This window comes from Heloderma suspectum, chromosome 2, assembly GCF_057233095.1.
Source record: "Heloderma suspectum isolate Gila_16-S chromosome 2, 16-S_ref, whole genome shotgun sequence".
In the NCBI taxonomy this organism is placed as follows: Eukaryota; Metazoa; Chordata; class Lepidosauria; order Squamata; family Helodermatidae; genus Heloderma; species Heloderma suspectum.
Window position 1 is genome coordinate 6,027,641 of NC_139459.1, and position 13,407 is coordinate 6,041,047.

A 13,407-nucleotide genomic window follows, 5' to 3' on the forward strand; every position below is an offset into this window, starting at 1 on the left:
GTTTGTTTAGACACCTGTTTTCATACCCCAGAGTAAAAGTGAGTGCTGCCCTCAGGGAACAGGGAAATCCCAGATTTTAGCATACCCGTGTTGTGCAGCAGACAAAAGGTAGCAGTAAAGATAAGAGTTCCTGCCTTTGGCATTCAATTTGAACCCAAATGTTCCATTTGTAGACAATGAGATGAGTTTCTCTAGAATTTTCTTATCTATATGCCCTCTGCCCTGGAAGCTCACAGATCCTTGTTGGGACATTTAAAAAAATTTCTTTTTCTTTTAATTTACCTACAACTATACTAATGCCCATGGAGGTCCCCCAGCTATGTAGAAACCTCTCCCTTACATTAGGATGGCCCCATTTCACTTCCAAACCAATAGGCACTCAACAACCCAAGTTTGCTATTAGAGGGAATGATGGCACCTTTATTGAGGCTTGACACTGTCACTCAATCCACATTCCACAGGTGGCCATCTTCTACAATTACCTGTACAACCCTCCTAGATCCATTTGGGATCCACTCCTTTTCTCCCAGGGGAAGCCGGGGCATTTTGCTAAATCTGGGAAAAGGTGACAATCACTACATGGCAAGGCAAGAGTGGCACGATGAGTCCCCCCCCCCCCACGATGGTAGGGGTAAAATTGCAATAGAGGATTGGGTCCTGGGAGCTGGCTTGGTGAGCCTTGCGGGACTAGCATCCTGCAAGTACCCCATGCTGTTTCTGGCTTAGCTGGCCCTGAAGAAGTTTCATTTGTTTGGCAGCTGTATTCACAGCCAAGTCCACCAGCCAATGCTCCTTCACAAGCTTTGTTGACACAAATGAGGGTTGCACAGAAGAAGGAGGATTTGGTGGAGCACACCCTATCCTTATCCTGATGAAAAGACACCATATAATAAAGGCTGCCCTCTGGAAGGAACAGAAAACATTTTGACATGCTTACAACACAGAAGTGGCAGTATATCTAAACTGAGGAGGTCTTCTTGCTTAAATATTACAATGTAACTTGTGTCTACTCTTTACACACTCATTGACTCCCAAGTTTCACAGTTCACAGACGACATCCATCCCACCAGAATTAGTGGGACTGAACACTTCCATGCTCAGAAACAGTTCCCATTCGTTTCATGGGAGCTTGTGGAGGAGACATTCCTAGTGGATTGCACCTATTATCCTTTTCAGCCAACAGCAAGGGGGATGGGTATTTGTGACAGGTATCTGTGTGACGGTCAGGTTAGGTACAGTTTGTAAAGACAACCTGACAATGCAGAGAACCGCCTGTCCATTTTAGTGCCTCTTTCATTCATCTCTTTTTAAATTACCAGGTTGGTACCAGAGAGAAAAATAGATTCAAAAAAGGGAAGTTGACCATTACATCTTGCAAGCTCAATAGAAAGGATGGTCTGTTAAATGCAAGATCACTGTACCTATCTTGTATCTCCCCCTTTCCATAACCAACAGTAATGCTTAAGCCACCAGATCCCATTTCATGTCTATGCTTCTGGAATGGCTCTAGAGGAGAAGGTAGAACCTTAGAGATTAAATGGTTAGGGTCCATGACACAAGAGACGCTATTGGACAACAGGTGATGTTCCCTGCCCCCCACTCTGAGCAGTTACCTGTGCTAGACCTTGCTTATCCAGTGTTTCCCACCATTCTTCAGTAGGGGCGGTTAGCATCCTTTGGCCTTTTCAGCTGCACCTTCAGCCTCTTCATGCCAATCTGGAAGCCGTTCATAGCTTGGATGGCAGCTTGGGCACTAGCAGGATTGTCAAAACTCACAAAGCCTGTCAAAACACAAGGCAAGGTGCAGGGTTTAACCAGCTGAAGGGGGTTACAGGACCACCCCACACACAAGATCATTTCAAGAATGAACATGGAGAGCAGGCGAAGGAACTGGTGGAGAATAGAACTGCCAGATGGTGCTAGATGCAAGGGTTTCTGGCCGCTCAGATTTCATGGTGGGTGGGATGTGAAAGTGGCATGAATGGAATGGGTCAAATCCTGATCTCTGGTGAGTCATGACTGAAAGGTGACATGGGAAGCAAGCAATGGAGAGTTAGATTCAGGTAAAGGAACTAGTAGGGGATAGACTTGTCACTGTAATCAGATTTCAAGATGTGAGAGGAGGGAGAATCTCAATTGCATAGGGTCAGATCCTGAGCTGTAGCAATTCTTGTAGGGGTGATGAGACAGGAAGGTTAATGGGAGGAAAGGTTTACATCCAATAAAGATGGGAACATCTAATGGATCACAGTGTCATAGGAGCAGTGAGATTGCAAATTCAATGCAACAGTTGTCCAGGACGTGTCTATCTCAAAGCTAATTAATTCAGGTTCTGGTTAGTAGAACAAAAACAGCTGGGTGGTGTAGTGAATGGTCAGGAGGCATTTAGTTATGAAACTGTAGCAAGAAGCCGGTGGTACAGCAAGTAAGAGTACTGGATATGCACCTTTGAGATCTTGTGTCCACATTGCATCTCAGCCATGGCTAGGAATGGGAGAACCAGGGATTTTTGAGCTTGCCTAAATTCTCCGAAAATCACTTTGAAGCCAATTTGGCGTCACTCCCATTTTTGTTTTTGAACTGTTTGTTTGGCTCTAATGAGTAAAGTGTGCATTTATGTGTGTATTTTACAAAAGCGTGTATCCCCCCCCCCCACACACACATTGGCTAAAGTATGAAAATGTGTCTTTTTTGAAAAATGTGCATTTCAAAGTGTGAATTTTAAAAGAAACCACACATTTTTTGAATGCAATAACAAATTTGGAAATTTGCAAACAGTTCTAAAAAAAAAAGAAGTGCTCCTAAGAACATAAGGAGAGCCATGCTGGAACAGACCAAGTGTCCATTGAGTCCAGCACTCTGTTCACACAGTGGCCACCCAGCTGTTGACCAGGAATCCACAAGCAGGACATGAGTGCAACAGCACCCTCCCGCCCATGTTCCCCAGCAACTGGTGTACATAAGCTTACTGCTTCTGGCACTGGAGGTAACACATAACCATCAGGACTGGTGTACATAAGCTTACTGCCTCTGGTACTGGAGGAAATACATAACCATCAGGACTAGTAGCCATTAATAGCCTTCTCCTCCAGGTATTTATCTAACCCCTTTTAAAGCCATCCAAATTGGTGGCCATCACAACATCTTGTGGCAGTGAATTCTATTGTTTATGTGCTGTGTGAAGTACTTTCTTCCATCTGTCCCGAATCTCCCGCCAATCAGCTTCATGGGATGACCCCTTTGGGTTCTAGTATTAAGAGAGGGAGAAAAACCTCCCTTTCCACTTTCTTCACACCATACATAATTTTGTACACCTCTAACATGTCTCCCCTCACCTCCTTTTCTCCAAGTGAAACAAGCCCATTTGTTGCAGCCTTCCCTCATAGGGGAGACGCTCAGCCCCTCGATCATTTTAGTTGCACTTCTCTGCACTTTTTCCTGCTTGCATTCAGGATTGCAAACAGAATTTGTCCGCATGATTTGTGAACAGAAGTGAAATTCTTGTACATTCTTCGACATGGGCTGACAGAGCTGGTGGCTTGCTCAAGGCCGCCATCTGTCTTTCAGCCAAATTTCTTCATCTGCACGATGGGAAGAGTCATGATCTACCTCGCAGGATTAAGTGAAAATGTTGTCTTCTGCTGCTCTGCTCGTTCATTCGAACAATCCCTCAGGGGCGCTTCACTCAAGACGTTTTCCTTCACACAGATGAGCTCGATGTAGGGAAAATGTTCATGTGTGAAGCAGCCCCGCATGGGTTTTGATGACCACTAATTGTTTTTCTGGCAGGGTTGCTAGCTGCTTACTGGGAAGGGGTTTGAGCAGGTGATCCAAGGGCTCAGATAGGGGTCAGACATGGGAACGTACAAATCACCATGGGCGAACTGCTAGCATGAAGACCAATGCACTGACCAAACTCTGTTAATCCCCCCACAACACCCGGATTCACACACGACAGTAGCCACTTTCGGAATCCTCCCTCTGTGGCTTCTTCCCATGACGCTTTAGTGGCGTAGCCATGCCAAATGGAAGAACTACACGGATGTCAAAGCCCAGACTGGGTTGAGGGAAATAGAGACGGGGAAATAGAGACGGGGAATAGAGATGGGGGAAATAGAGATGGGGAATAGAGGCGGGGGAAATAGAGACAGGGAAAATAGAGATGGGGAAAATAGAGACGGGGAAAATAGAGATGGGGAAAATAGAGACGGGGAAAATAGAGACGGGGAAAATAGAGACAGGGAAAATAGAGACGGGGAAAATAGAGACGGGGAAAATAGAGATGGGGAAAATAGAGATGGGGAAAATAGAGACGGGGAAATAGAGACGGGGAAAATAGAGATGGGGAATAGAGGCGGGGGAAATAGAGACGGGGAAAATAGAGGCGGGGAAAATAGAGGCGGGGAAAATAGAGACGGGGAAAATAGAGACGGGGAAAATAGAGACAGGGAAATAGAGACAGGGAAATAGAGACGGGGAAAATAGAGATGGGGAATAGAGGCGGGGGAAATAGAGACGGGGAAAATAGAGACGGGGAAAATAGAGATGGGGAATAGAGGCGGGGAAAATAGAGACGGGGAAAATAGAGACAGGGAAATAGAGACAGGGAAAATAGAGATGGGGAATAGAGGCGGGGGAAATAGAGATGGGGAATAGAGGCGGGGGAAATACAGACGGGGAAAATAGAGACGGGGAAAATAGAGACAGGGAAATAGAGATGGGAAATAGAGGCGGGGAAATAGAGGCGGGGGGAATAGAGGCGGGGGGAATAGAGGCGGGGGAATAGAGATGGGAGAATAGAGACGGGGGAATAGAGATGGGGAAATCCATGGGGAATAGAGATGGAGAAATCTGTCACTTCCAATTTCTCTCCAATTCTCATTTTTCCAGTCTTAAATTTGGGTTGTCATGCACACCAAGAGATTTTAAAATTTATATGCATTTTTGTGTCATAGCCTTTAGCTATGCTAGGTGTGGGGAGGCTTGGGCAGTGATCTTCTTTGGTATAAGAGAAGGCATATTACAAGCATGTCTCTATTTTCATCTGCAAAGTATTGTTATGTATACAATAAATTCACACCGGTTAGCTCTACTAAGGCGCCCAGGTTCCTCCCCTCAAGGAAGTGCTTCTATTGTGTAGAAATATTATTTACCTGTATGCAGTATGCAATATTTTGCCACTGAGAAAATAGGAGTCCACCTCATGAGCTTATCATAGGTCATGCAGTTTATAATATGAATGCTGAGGGCTCAACAAGATGTGATGTGGGAAATCGTGACCAGGATCTCCCATGTCTGTTGTGGAGCTGCCAATTAGAGAGGGAAAACTTGCAGGGGGCGGGGGATTTAACCCCTTCCTCCCACACTTTCCCCCGTCTAAATTCTGCTTAAAGTTGCCATTAGCTCCTTGGTTGGGGAGGGTGCGGGAAGATAGGGAGGAAAGTTGTCAGTATCAGTAAGCCTGTACATCTCCCCTCTCGTACTACAGGGGCCAGATCTCACCCTTTAATATATATTTAAACAAGGAGTAGAATTGCTGTCTCCTCAGAGTTTTGTTAACCCCAATCCATGCACTATGGGGAACTAGCACTGGATTGGGGATAGCAGTAATATAACATCATGGGCATCTCTACACCAGCCTAAAATCCTGTATTTAAAATGGGGCTTTCTGCTTCCGTTTTAAATGCAGGATCATAACAACTCCCTTTTTCGCCCGCTTCCTTCCCCTTTCACCCTCCTTCTCCCCATATCTGAGTCTCCCATTATCTTTCATTGATCTCACTCCTCTTCTTGACGCTTTTCCTCTTTTCATGGAAGGAACTCAAGCGGAATACAATGGGGTACTCTGAAAGCTCATTATCTGCCATCTATTTAAAAACAGAACAAAGGGCATTTAGTACAGGAGACGCCTTGGAGGTTCACAGCGTCATGTAAAGAACCCGCAAACTTCCGTGAAGGAGCCATCTCAATCGCAGGATAAAAGCTCCATGTGAAGAAAGCCTACGACTAAAATTGTGGGGCACATGGAAGGTTTTACTCTTCTAGGATAACAAAGAAGGAATGAGAGAAGGAGAGGTTAAAAAGCTCTAAGCTCCTTCCGTGCCAACGTTAATTAATAATCAGAGAAATATATGTACCAGTCTGAAGATGGTTGGTAGGAGGACAGGGTTTTGTGATAAATCTATTTTATGTTTTTTTTTCCCAGGGATTATGTAAAAGGCTGTGCTAAATAAATGATTTAGCAAGGCAGTAAAGGATCAAGAAATTTGCAAGCGTTGCAGCTCAGGGCATCTGATGTCCCTTGTTCTGCAAGGTTGCCAGCTCTAAAATGTGGGAGTTCTTATTCAAAGCGAGTGTCCACTCTAGAAGGGCTTCACAGCAAGCAGAAGGCAGTAGCCTATTGGACCTGGGTGCAATAGGACCCACCACTTCTAAAAACTATCTGCAGCGAGCTCAAACACTTGCTTCCGGAAGGGGGCAGGTCAGTGGAGCTCCCAGAAGGGCGTTCTGCTGACTTGTCCCAGATACATTTGTTTACGGGGTTATTTTTAGAAGTGCAAAGCCCCATCGCAGGCGGGTCCTGCAAGCACAGCGGAGCCAGTAGAGGCAGGGTGGCCCTGTTGGATACTGCTGTGAGGCAGGACTTCTCTAGGAACAACACTTTTGGCATAACAGCCAGATGGATGGGGATTTCCGGCAATGCTTTTATGGCTGTGATTGTGTTGTTCCAATGCAGTAGGGAGTGAAGGTCGAGTGGCGGGTCAGATGCTTTATAGGAGGAATGGAAAGTCACAGAAGGACCCTAAAGGCCATTGAGCCCTATGTCCAAGCCTTGCCTTGCTAAAATAACAGGACCCAACAGTGCTGCCTCCGTAGAGCAACTCCTTCACAACCTAGACCAGTTCGGGGGGCACTAGAGAACAGGGCAACCCACACAACAAAGAATCTTCCATTTTGGCATGGTGACGATTGGTTAAGAAAATCCCATGCAACTGGCCCTGGTGCCTTGTTGTAAGCCGCACCCACTACCTGGTGATGTGGGGTTGCACCAAGAGGAAGCAGCTCCTGTGCTGTTAGGAAGGTGTGTCTGAAAGGAGTCCAAGTGCACTGCAGAACGCTACTCGCACAGCAGATGTCTGCAGATGACTCAAACAAGCAAGCCAAGCTGCACCACATGAGGAAAGCAGTGATCACCAATGGATGTCTGGCATTCTCTCTGAAACCAGAGAAAGTCAGGTTGTGGGCAGTGAGTAGAAGAAAAGCTTTGTGTACTACCAGATTCTTGGCCCCTGTTCTTCCTGTTCCTATAGTCCACTTCTCTCAGCTCTATGTTAATGTCTCCCTTCATTTCCCATATCTTATCTTTTTCTTTTTTAATCCAAACCGTTTAATAAACTAAGGCTGCAATCCTATGCTCACTTACCGGGAGCCAACCAGATTGAACTCAATAGGGCTTACTTCTGAGTAGATACATATAGGATTGTGCTGTAAATCTTAGAAGCAGAATAAATGAGAAAACCCCTACAAACGTATGGAAACAGATGTTATATTTTAGCCAAAGTTTCTGGCTGGTTATTTTTGTTATTGGTGCATAGAATTCAGGATTTAACCCTGCACTTGGCTGACAAGGTTGAGTGCCACCAACTAATAAATGAGCTTCTATATGAGGAAACTGTGATACAAGCAAGGAAAATGCAAAGTTAGTTTTCATTGATTTGTCACATAATTCCTCCATGTACGAGTTCATTTATAAGAAAGACTAACTACAGAATAATTGCCTAGAAAAATCACCTCATGGCACAGTGGATAAAAATCGATGATAAAAAAATAAATAAAAATGGGAGGTTTTAGATTTAAATTGGATTTTTTTAAAAACAACAACACCTCAGTTATGGTAAGCATCTCTCTTTCATTCATACACACACACACACACACGCACAGAGACACACACACACGGATTTAAAACGAAATCTGAATTTAATACAAACAAGCAAGCCTACACTTATAATCCCTAAAAAGTGAACCATGCCTCTCAGACATATCGAATTAAAGGGTGCTTTTCTATTGGGGGAAAAGATCTGAGGTTAAGCAGTATGAATAACAGAATAAATCATGTATTACATCTATTACTGTGGATGTCCTACTAGCTGTCCTAGGGACTACCAAGGCATCACAGGCTCTGGGATCCAGGAGATGCCATCCTGTATCTCACCAGCATCATCCGCAGAGATTATAGGGATGATTTTGTACTCTTGTTTTACGCCCTGCAACTACTCCAGCTCTCCACTGTATGAAATTCTCAAATGATGAATATTTATAACTCTGCCAACCAACAGATACTGAAGAGGAAGCTCAAATATTTTGGCCACCGAATGCAAAGAGAAAACTCACTGGAAAAGACCCTGATGCTGGGAAAGATTGAAGGCAAAAGGAGAAGGGGACGGCAGAGGATGAGATGGCTAGATAGCATCACCGATGCAATGAATATGAACTTGAGCATGCTCCGGGAGAGAGTGGAGGAAAGGAAGGCCTGGCGTGCTATGGTCCATGGGGTCACGAAGAGTCGGACACGACTGAACGACTGAACAACAACAACAACCAGCTCATGTGGACATTTACTTTCTCTCTCATGGAAAAACACTCCTTTGCCTATAAACTACTATCCCTTTCTTCTGAAAAGTTCTGGACACTTACAGTCTGGTCCTGTGCATGTTTACTCAGAAGTAAGTGCACATAGGATTGTCGCCTTAGCCTTCAAGTAATTAGTCTTGCTTGCATTCTTTCATGTGAGCAGAGAGAACAAACGAATCAGAAACCTCATTTCTAAGCAGATATAATTGTGTCGCTCATGCGGGCTGCGATGACCAACGTTTTTGGATTATATTCCTAGGATGTATAAAGGGCAGGCTTCCTTTGTTACAAGACAGTGTGTTCTTATTGTTAGTTAGTATGCCCTGCTTGTTCAGGAAACCTATGACTTACAAAAAGGGGATTTTTGTTTTCAAATAAGTATAAGCATCAACCTCCCCCGCCCGCCCAGTTTCCGATTCTGTCTCGGGTTCTTCCATCTGGCCATCTCTTCCAACTTTCCTTCCTAGGCCATCCTGATTCTCTTAGCCTACTTCCTTCTCTGGCCTGTGCACTGCTTTATGAATGCATCCTTCCTTTGGCCTTTCTACTGGCTATATCCCTTTCTAGGATTTGAACAGCTCAGCCAATAGCAGCCCAAATCCCTCTGGCCTGCCCCCATTTCTCTGTAACATTAGGGCCATTCATCCAATCACACCACTGCCACCGCTGTGAAAACCTCCGATTTCTCCGATTTGCACTCTATACTGCATGATTAACCCTTTGAGAGCCAGTCAGTGCTCGCCCTGTGTGGTGCTGTGCAGGGCCTGCCCTTTTATTTCCATGGGTATTTCTGCTCTCCCCAGCCGTGGTGTTGCATGTTCTGGGCACTCACATGCCAAAATAGATATGCAGTTTTTGCTGTGCAGATCCTAATGTTTTGCATTCTTTTCATGCATATTGTTATCCCCAAGCGCTCATCACACTTCCCATTCCAAAGCGCAACCCCTCTAAACATAATGCTGATCTGAAATGTTGTGCATCACGTGCACAATTCTCTTCATTTCACATCCAGTTGCAGCCTTTTTTGTGTGCGCGAATTTGGAAATAATGTTCTCAGAACTGCTCTCTTTTGGGGACACAATAGTGTCGGCAATAGTGAATTTGTGGTTTTTCCATTGTTAGCGGAAAATAACAGATATTTGTGGTTTTCCTGTGTAATACATATCTCATTTATTCTGCCATGTAACCTTTGCAATACCAGAAAGCAAGCAAGCAAACAAGCAAGCAAAGCAAAGACATCACACCTTGCATGCAGAGTTTCATTGCTGAGGCTGGCTGGGAAAAGGCAGGACTGCCCCTTTAACTGTGGAGCAACAAACAGCTGTTCTTTCTGCAGACATGCTTGCTAGGACTGAAAGTTTTGGTAAGTCGGCGCATAACTGACAGTTAGATTTATCTCCCCAATAAGCAATCAACATTATAATAAAGGAAAAATGCTTTCCGTGCACCTTTGAGAGTGCATCAGAAATTAATCTAAACATCAAATTAATTATAGTTTATAAAATGAATAGTGGCTCATGGCCCTAATACTTCTTTGGCTTTTCTCCCATCGCCCTCCCTGTGGGCTGCCTCCCTCCGAAACCTCCCTTGATTGCCTGGATGCCGTTGCAGAATGTGGGTGGAGGGCAGGAAATTTTATGGGCCGCTGTTTTTCATTCATACCTTCCCATCCAACTGGAGCATTTCCCCTCCCACCATTAGCAGCATAACAGCTGCCATGTACATCCAGGTGCTCCGAGGTGGATTAAATTTCGCCGACAGGTCAAGGAAAGGCCAATGCAGGGGAGCGCTGCTGGGCCTCTGGGTCTTCCTAGAAGGTGGGGCTGGGCAGGGTAGAACACAGCCTGCTCTGCTCAAAGGCAATTAGTGAACCCACAGCCTTCTCCCCAGTTGGTTGCCCTCCGCCCCCAAATCCCATCTATTGCGACCTCTCCCTTTGAAGGAGGAGGGATGAGTTAAGCGAATTGCAAATTGTTCCTTCCCAATCCTGCTCTGCAGAGGAGACCAGCAGGTTTTGAATACCTGAGGTGGCATCTTGCTCCTCTGAGTGAAGGCCGGGCCAGGCAAAGCCTGCGTGCACGGAAGCTGCCCTGGCCGAGGCGCTGGGTGGAGGAGCAGTTTTCCTCCCTGCGCCTTGGTTGGGGTGGCTTTGCCTGCCCCTGCACTCACTGGGGAGGATGCAGGGTTGGCAATGCCCTTAGTGCACCACTCCCCTCCCAATTGGAGCATCCTTAGCAGCATACTAAGTAAGGGGACGCCCCCGTAATCTCCAATCTGTGCTCGGAGATAATGGCAGGGATGCCCCTGAAGTTCATTGACTTCACAGTGCGGTGAGTCAGCCCTGCTGTGTTTGGGGGCCTCCTGCTCATACTGCTGGGTGAGGCCTTGGACTTCTGTCCTGCTTGCAGTGGAGGCTGGTGGCTCCGATGTCAGTGGGGTGCTGCATCCAGGTTTCAGTCAGAACCCGTCAGAACTCTAAAGGAGCTCCCCAAGCAAGACTCCACTGCCTGCCTTGACAACACCACTGCATTCTTACGGACTTTTCCTTCTTTTTACTTTTATAAGCAATACGCCTCTTTTAACCTAGCAATTACCCACACTGATTCAGTTAAAAAGGTGCTAAAACATAGCAATTTGGTAGTCTTTTGTCAAGTAATCTTAGAAACCACTTTTTACTTTCTCGAGGCCAAACTGTTCCATTCTAGAAACAGGACTTTACAGGAACTTCACTAGGAGTAGCAGAACATTGTCGTATTTAGCTACGAAGTTGTTCTGCAGTGGCCTATGGCTAAAAGCAATAAATGTATGTATGTATGTATGTACATATTGAACTACTTAGCACTATATATTTGGATTTATCAGAGGCATCTGCCCCAGTAAGGAGATCTGCACATGGAAGCAGATTTCTGGGTGTGGATCAGTTGCTCTCAGGCATCAACTGGATGCACAAATGCAGACACCACCTCTCTACTGCAGTCTTCCCCAACCTAGTGCCCTCCAGATGTTCTGGACTCCAACACCCATCGTCCACAGCCATTACAGATGGCTGATACTGAATTACTTTCAACTGCATGCATGTTCAGGTATGCATAGACCCATCCACATTCTGGTGCGAGTTGTGTTCGATCAGGGTAAGGAAGTCTGATTAATGTCTTGACAGAAAGGCTATGTGTCCTGGTGTCAATTCTTAACATGCCCACTTATTTTGATATTCTCAGTATTCAATAACTTTTTACTTGTACCCCCACATTAAAGTCTTCTTTTAACGCAACCTGTGGGACCAGATGCCATGTATCGTACAGTCCCCAGACGAAAAGTGGTTTTGCTCAAAATGTGTCCAGATTGAAGGGGAAAGCTGTGAAGTGACGGTATGAAATGGAATTTTGGGTTTCAGTGGGACTTTTGCATTAAGTCTCGAGTCCTGCTTTGCTGAGGCCCTAAGACAGATGCCTTCATGTCCCTAACATGAAGGCACGCACATAAGGAGTAAATGCACTGTCAGACTAGTTCAAAATCACTAATGACAACTGAATTATTATGCATTTGTGTAGAAAACATCATGCTTTCTGTTGTTGTAGTTCTTCTGTATGGACAGCATTATCTGTAGCTGAAAGCTCTACGTTTCCTTAAAGATGTTAAAAGTTTGATTCTTTGAAGAATTAGTCAATGCTTAAGCCTATTGAAATCAACTTAAAATCTGGGCTTGACCCTTTTTCCAGAACCATAGCAGAAAAGAAGCCTCATTTTTTCAATGTGGGTGGACATGTCTGATTGCACATGCTACCACAGCTCCTCAAACACCTCTGGGAGCTGATCGGTGGTGGAGGGGTAAAGTGTCCACCCACACTGATAAATCAGGAGCCCTGGGCACATGATGAACAATTTGCATCACCACCTCTTACCTAAACTTTGCCTATGTACCCTCAACCCACGTTTCAGACTGTTTTCACCTCATGTGATCTGTTATGTTTTCTTATTCCGATCCATTCTTTTTGTTCTGCCACTTTTTGAAGACATTTCAGTGTGTGACCAGTCATGATTTTGGCATGGGTCAGAGAAAGCAGAAGATTGGCATTGAGTTGGGGGGGGGGGGGAGACTACAAAAGCACGCATTTGACCATTTCAGCAAGACAAGGGCTGCCTTTACACTAAAGAAAAAACCTGCAGTCCTCCCATTGTGGAGCCCTTCCGCGTTTACGGTGGTGACCACGTGATTGCTGAAAGGGGAAGTTTTAATTTTCAAGGTTCCATAGAAATAAATGAAACAGCACCATCTAGTGGCTATTTTAATAGCATAACAATCAGACTTAGTTCATTATTTCTGGATATTTTTGAGATGGAATAACCAGGAAATACCTCTGGATGTGCCGTGGAGGTTGACGTCATCATGAAAGGGACCTGCAAACTTCCGTGAGTGAGCAATCTCAATAGCAGGATAAAAGCTTTGTGTGACGAAGCCCAAGGGCTGGGGTGTGTGGACTATTTTGGGAGAATGGGAAGACTGAGAGATGTGAGGTGATGGCAGGAGGTGAATGAATGATGTTAGAGGAGTATCCCACACCCCACAGAACAACATCGCATCCAAGACAGTTAACAGCAGCACAAGAGGGAGAAGGAGTGAGGATGGGGACAACCTACAGAGAATCCAAACACTAGGATCACATGCTCCAACATGCACTTTTAAACCCTGAAGCCAAACCCTTCCACCTCTGGTAAAAGGAACAGACTCTCTCAGCTCATTTGATATCAATTCCCGTTGCCATCCAACCTGACCCA

The 13,407-nt window shown here is 45.3% G+C and overlaps 1 protein-coding gene across 4 annotated transcripts in view; it reads right to left on the minus strand.

The window, feature by feature from the left end:
- Nucleotides 1-1,653: 1,653 nt before the first annotated feature.
- Nucleotides 1,654-13,407, minus strand: part of CELF4 (CUGBP Elav-like family member 4) — a 1,119,657-nt gene continuing 1,107,903 nt past the window's right edge. For all 4 annotated transcript variants that reach the window (XM_084832005.1, XM_084832004.1, XM_084832006.1 and 1 more), the window contains one exon: nt 1,654-1,781. In XM_084832005.1, the coding sequence (XP_084688131.1) occupies nt 1,654-1,781 (128 nt within the window). The remainder of the gene's footprint in view (nt 1,782-13,407) is intronic.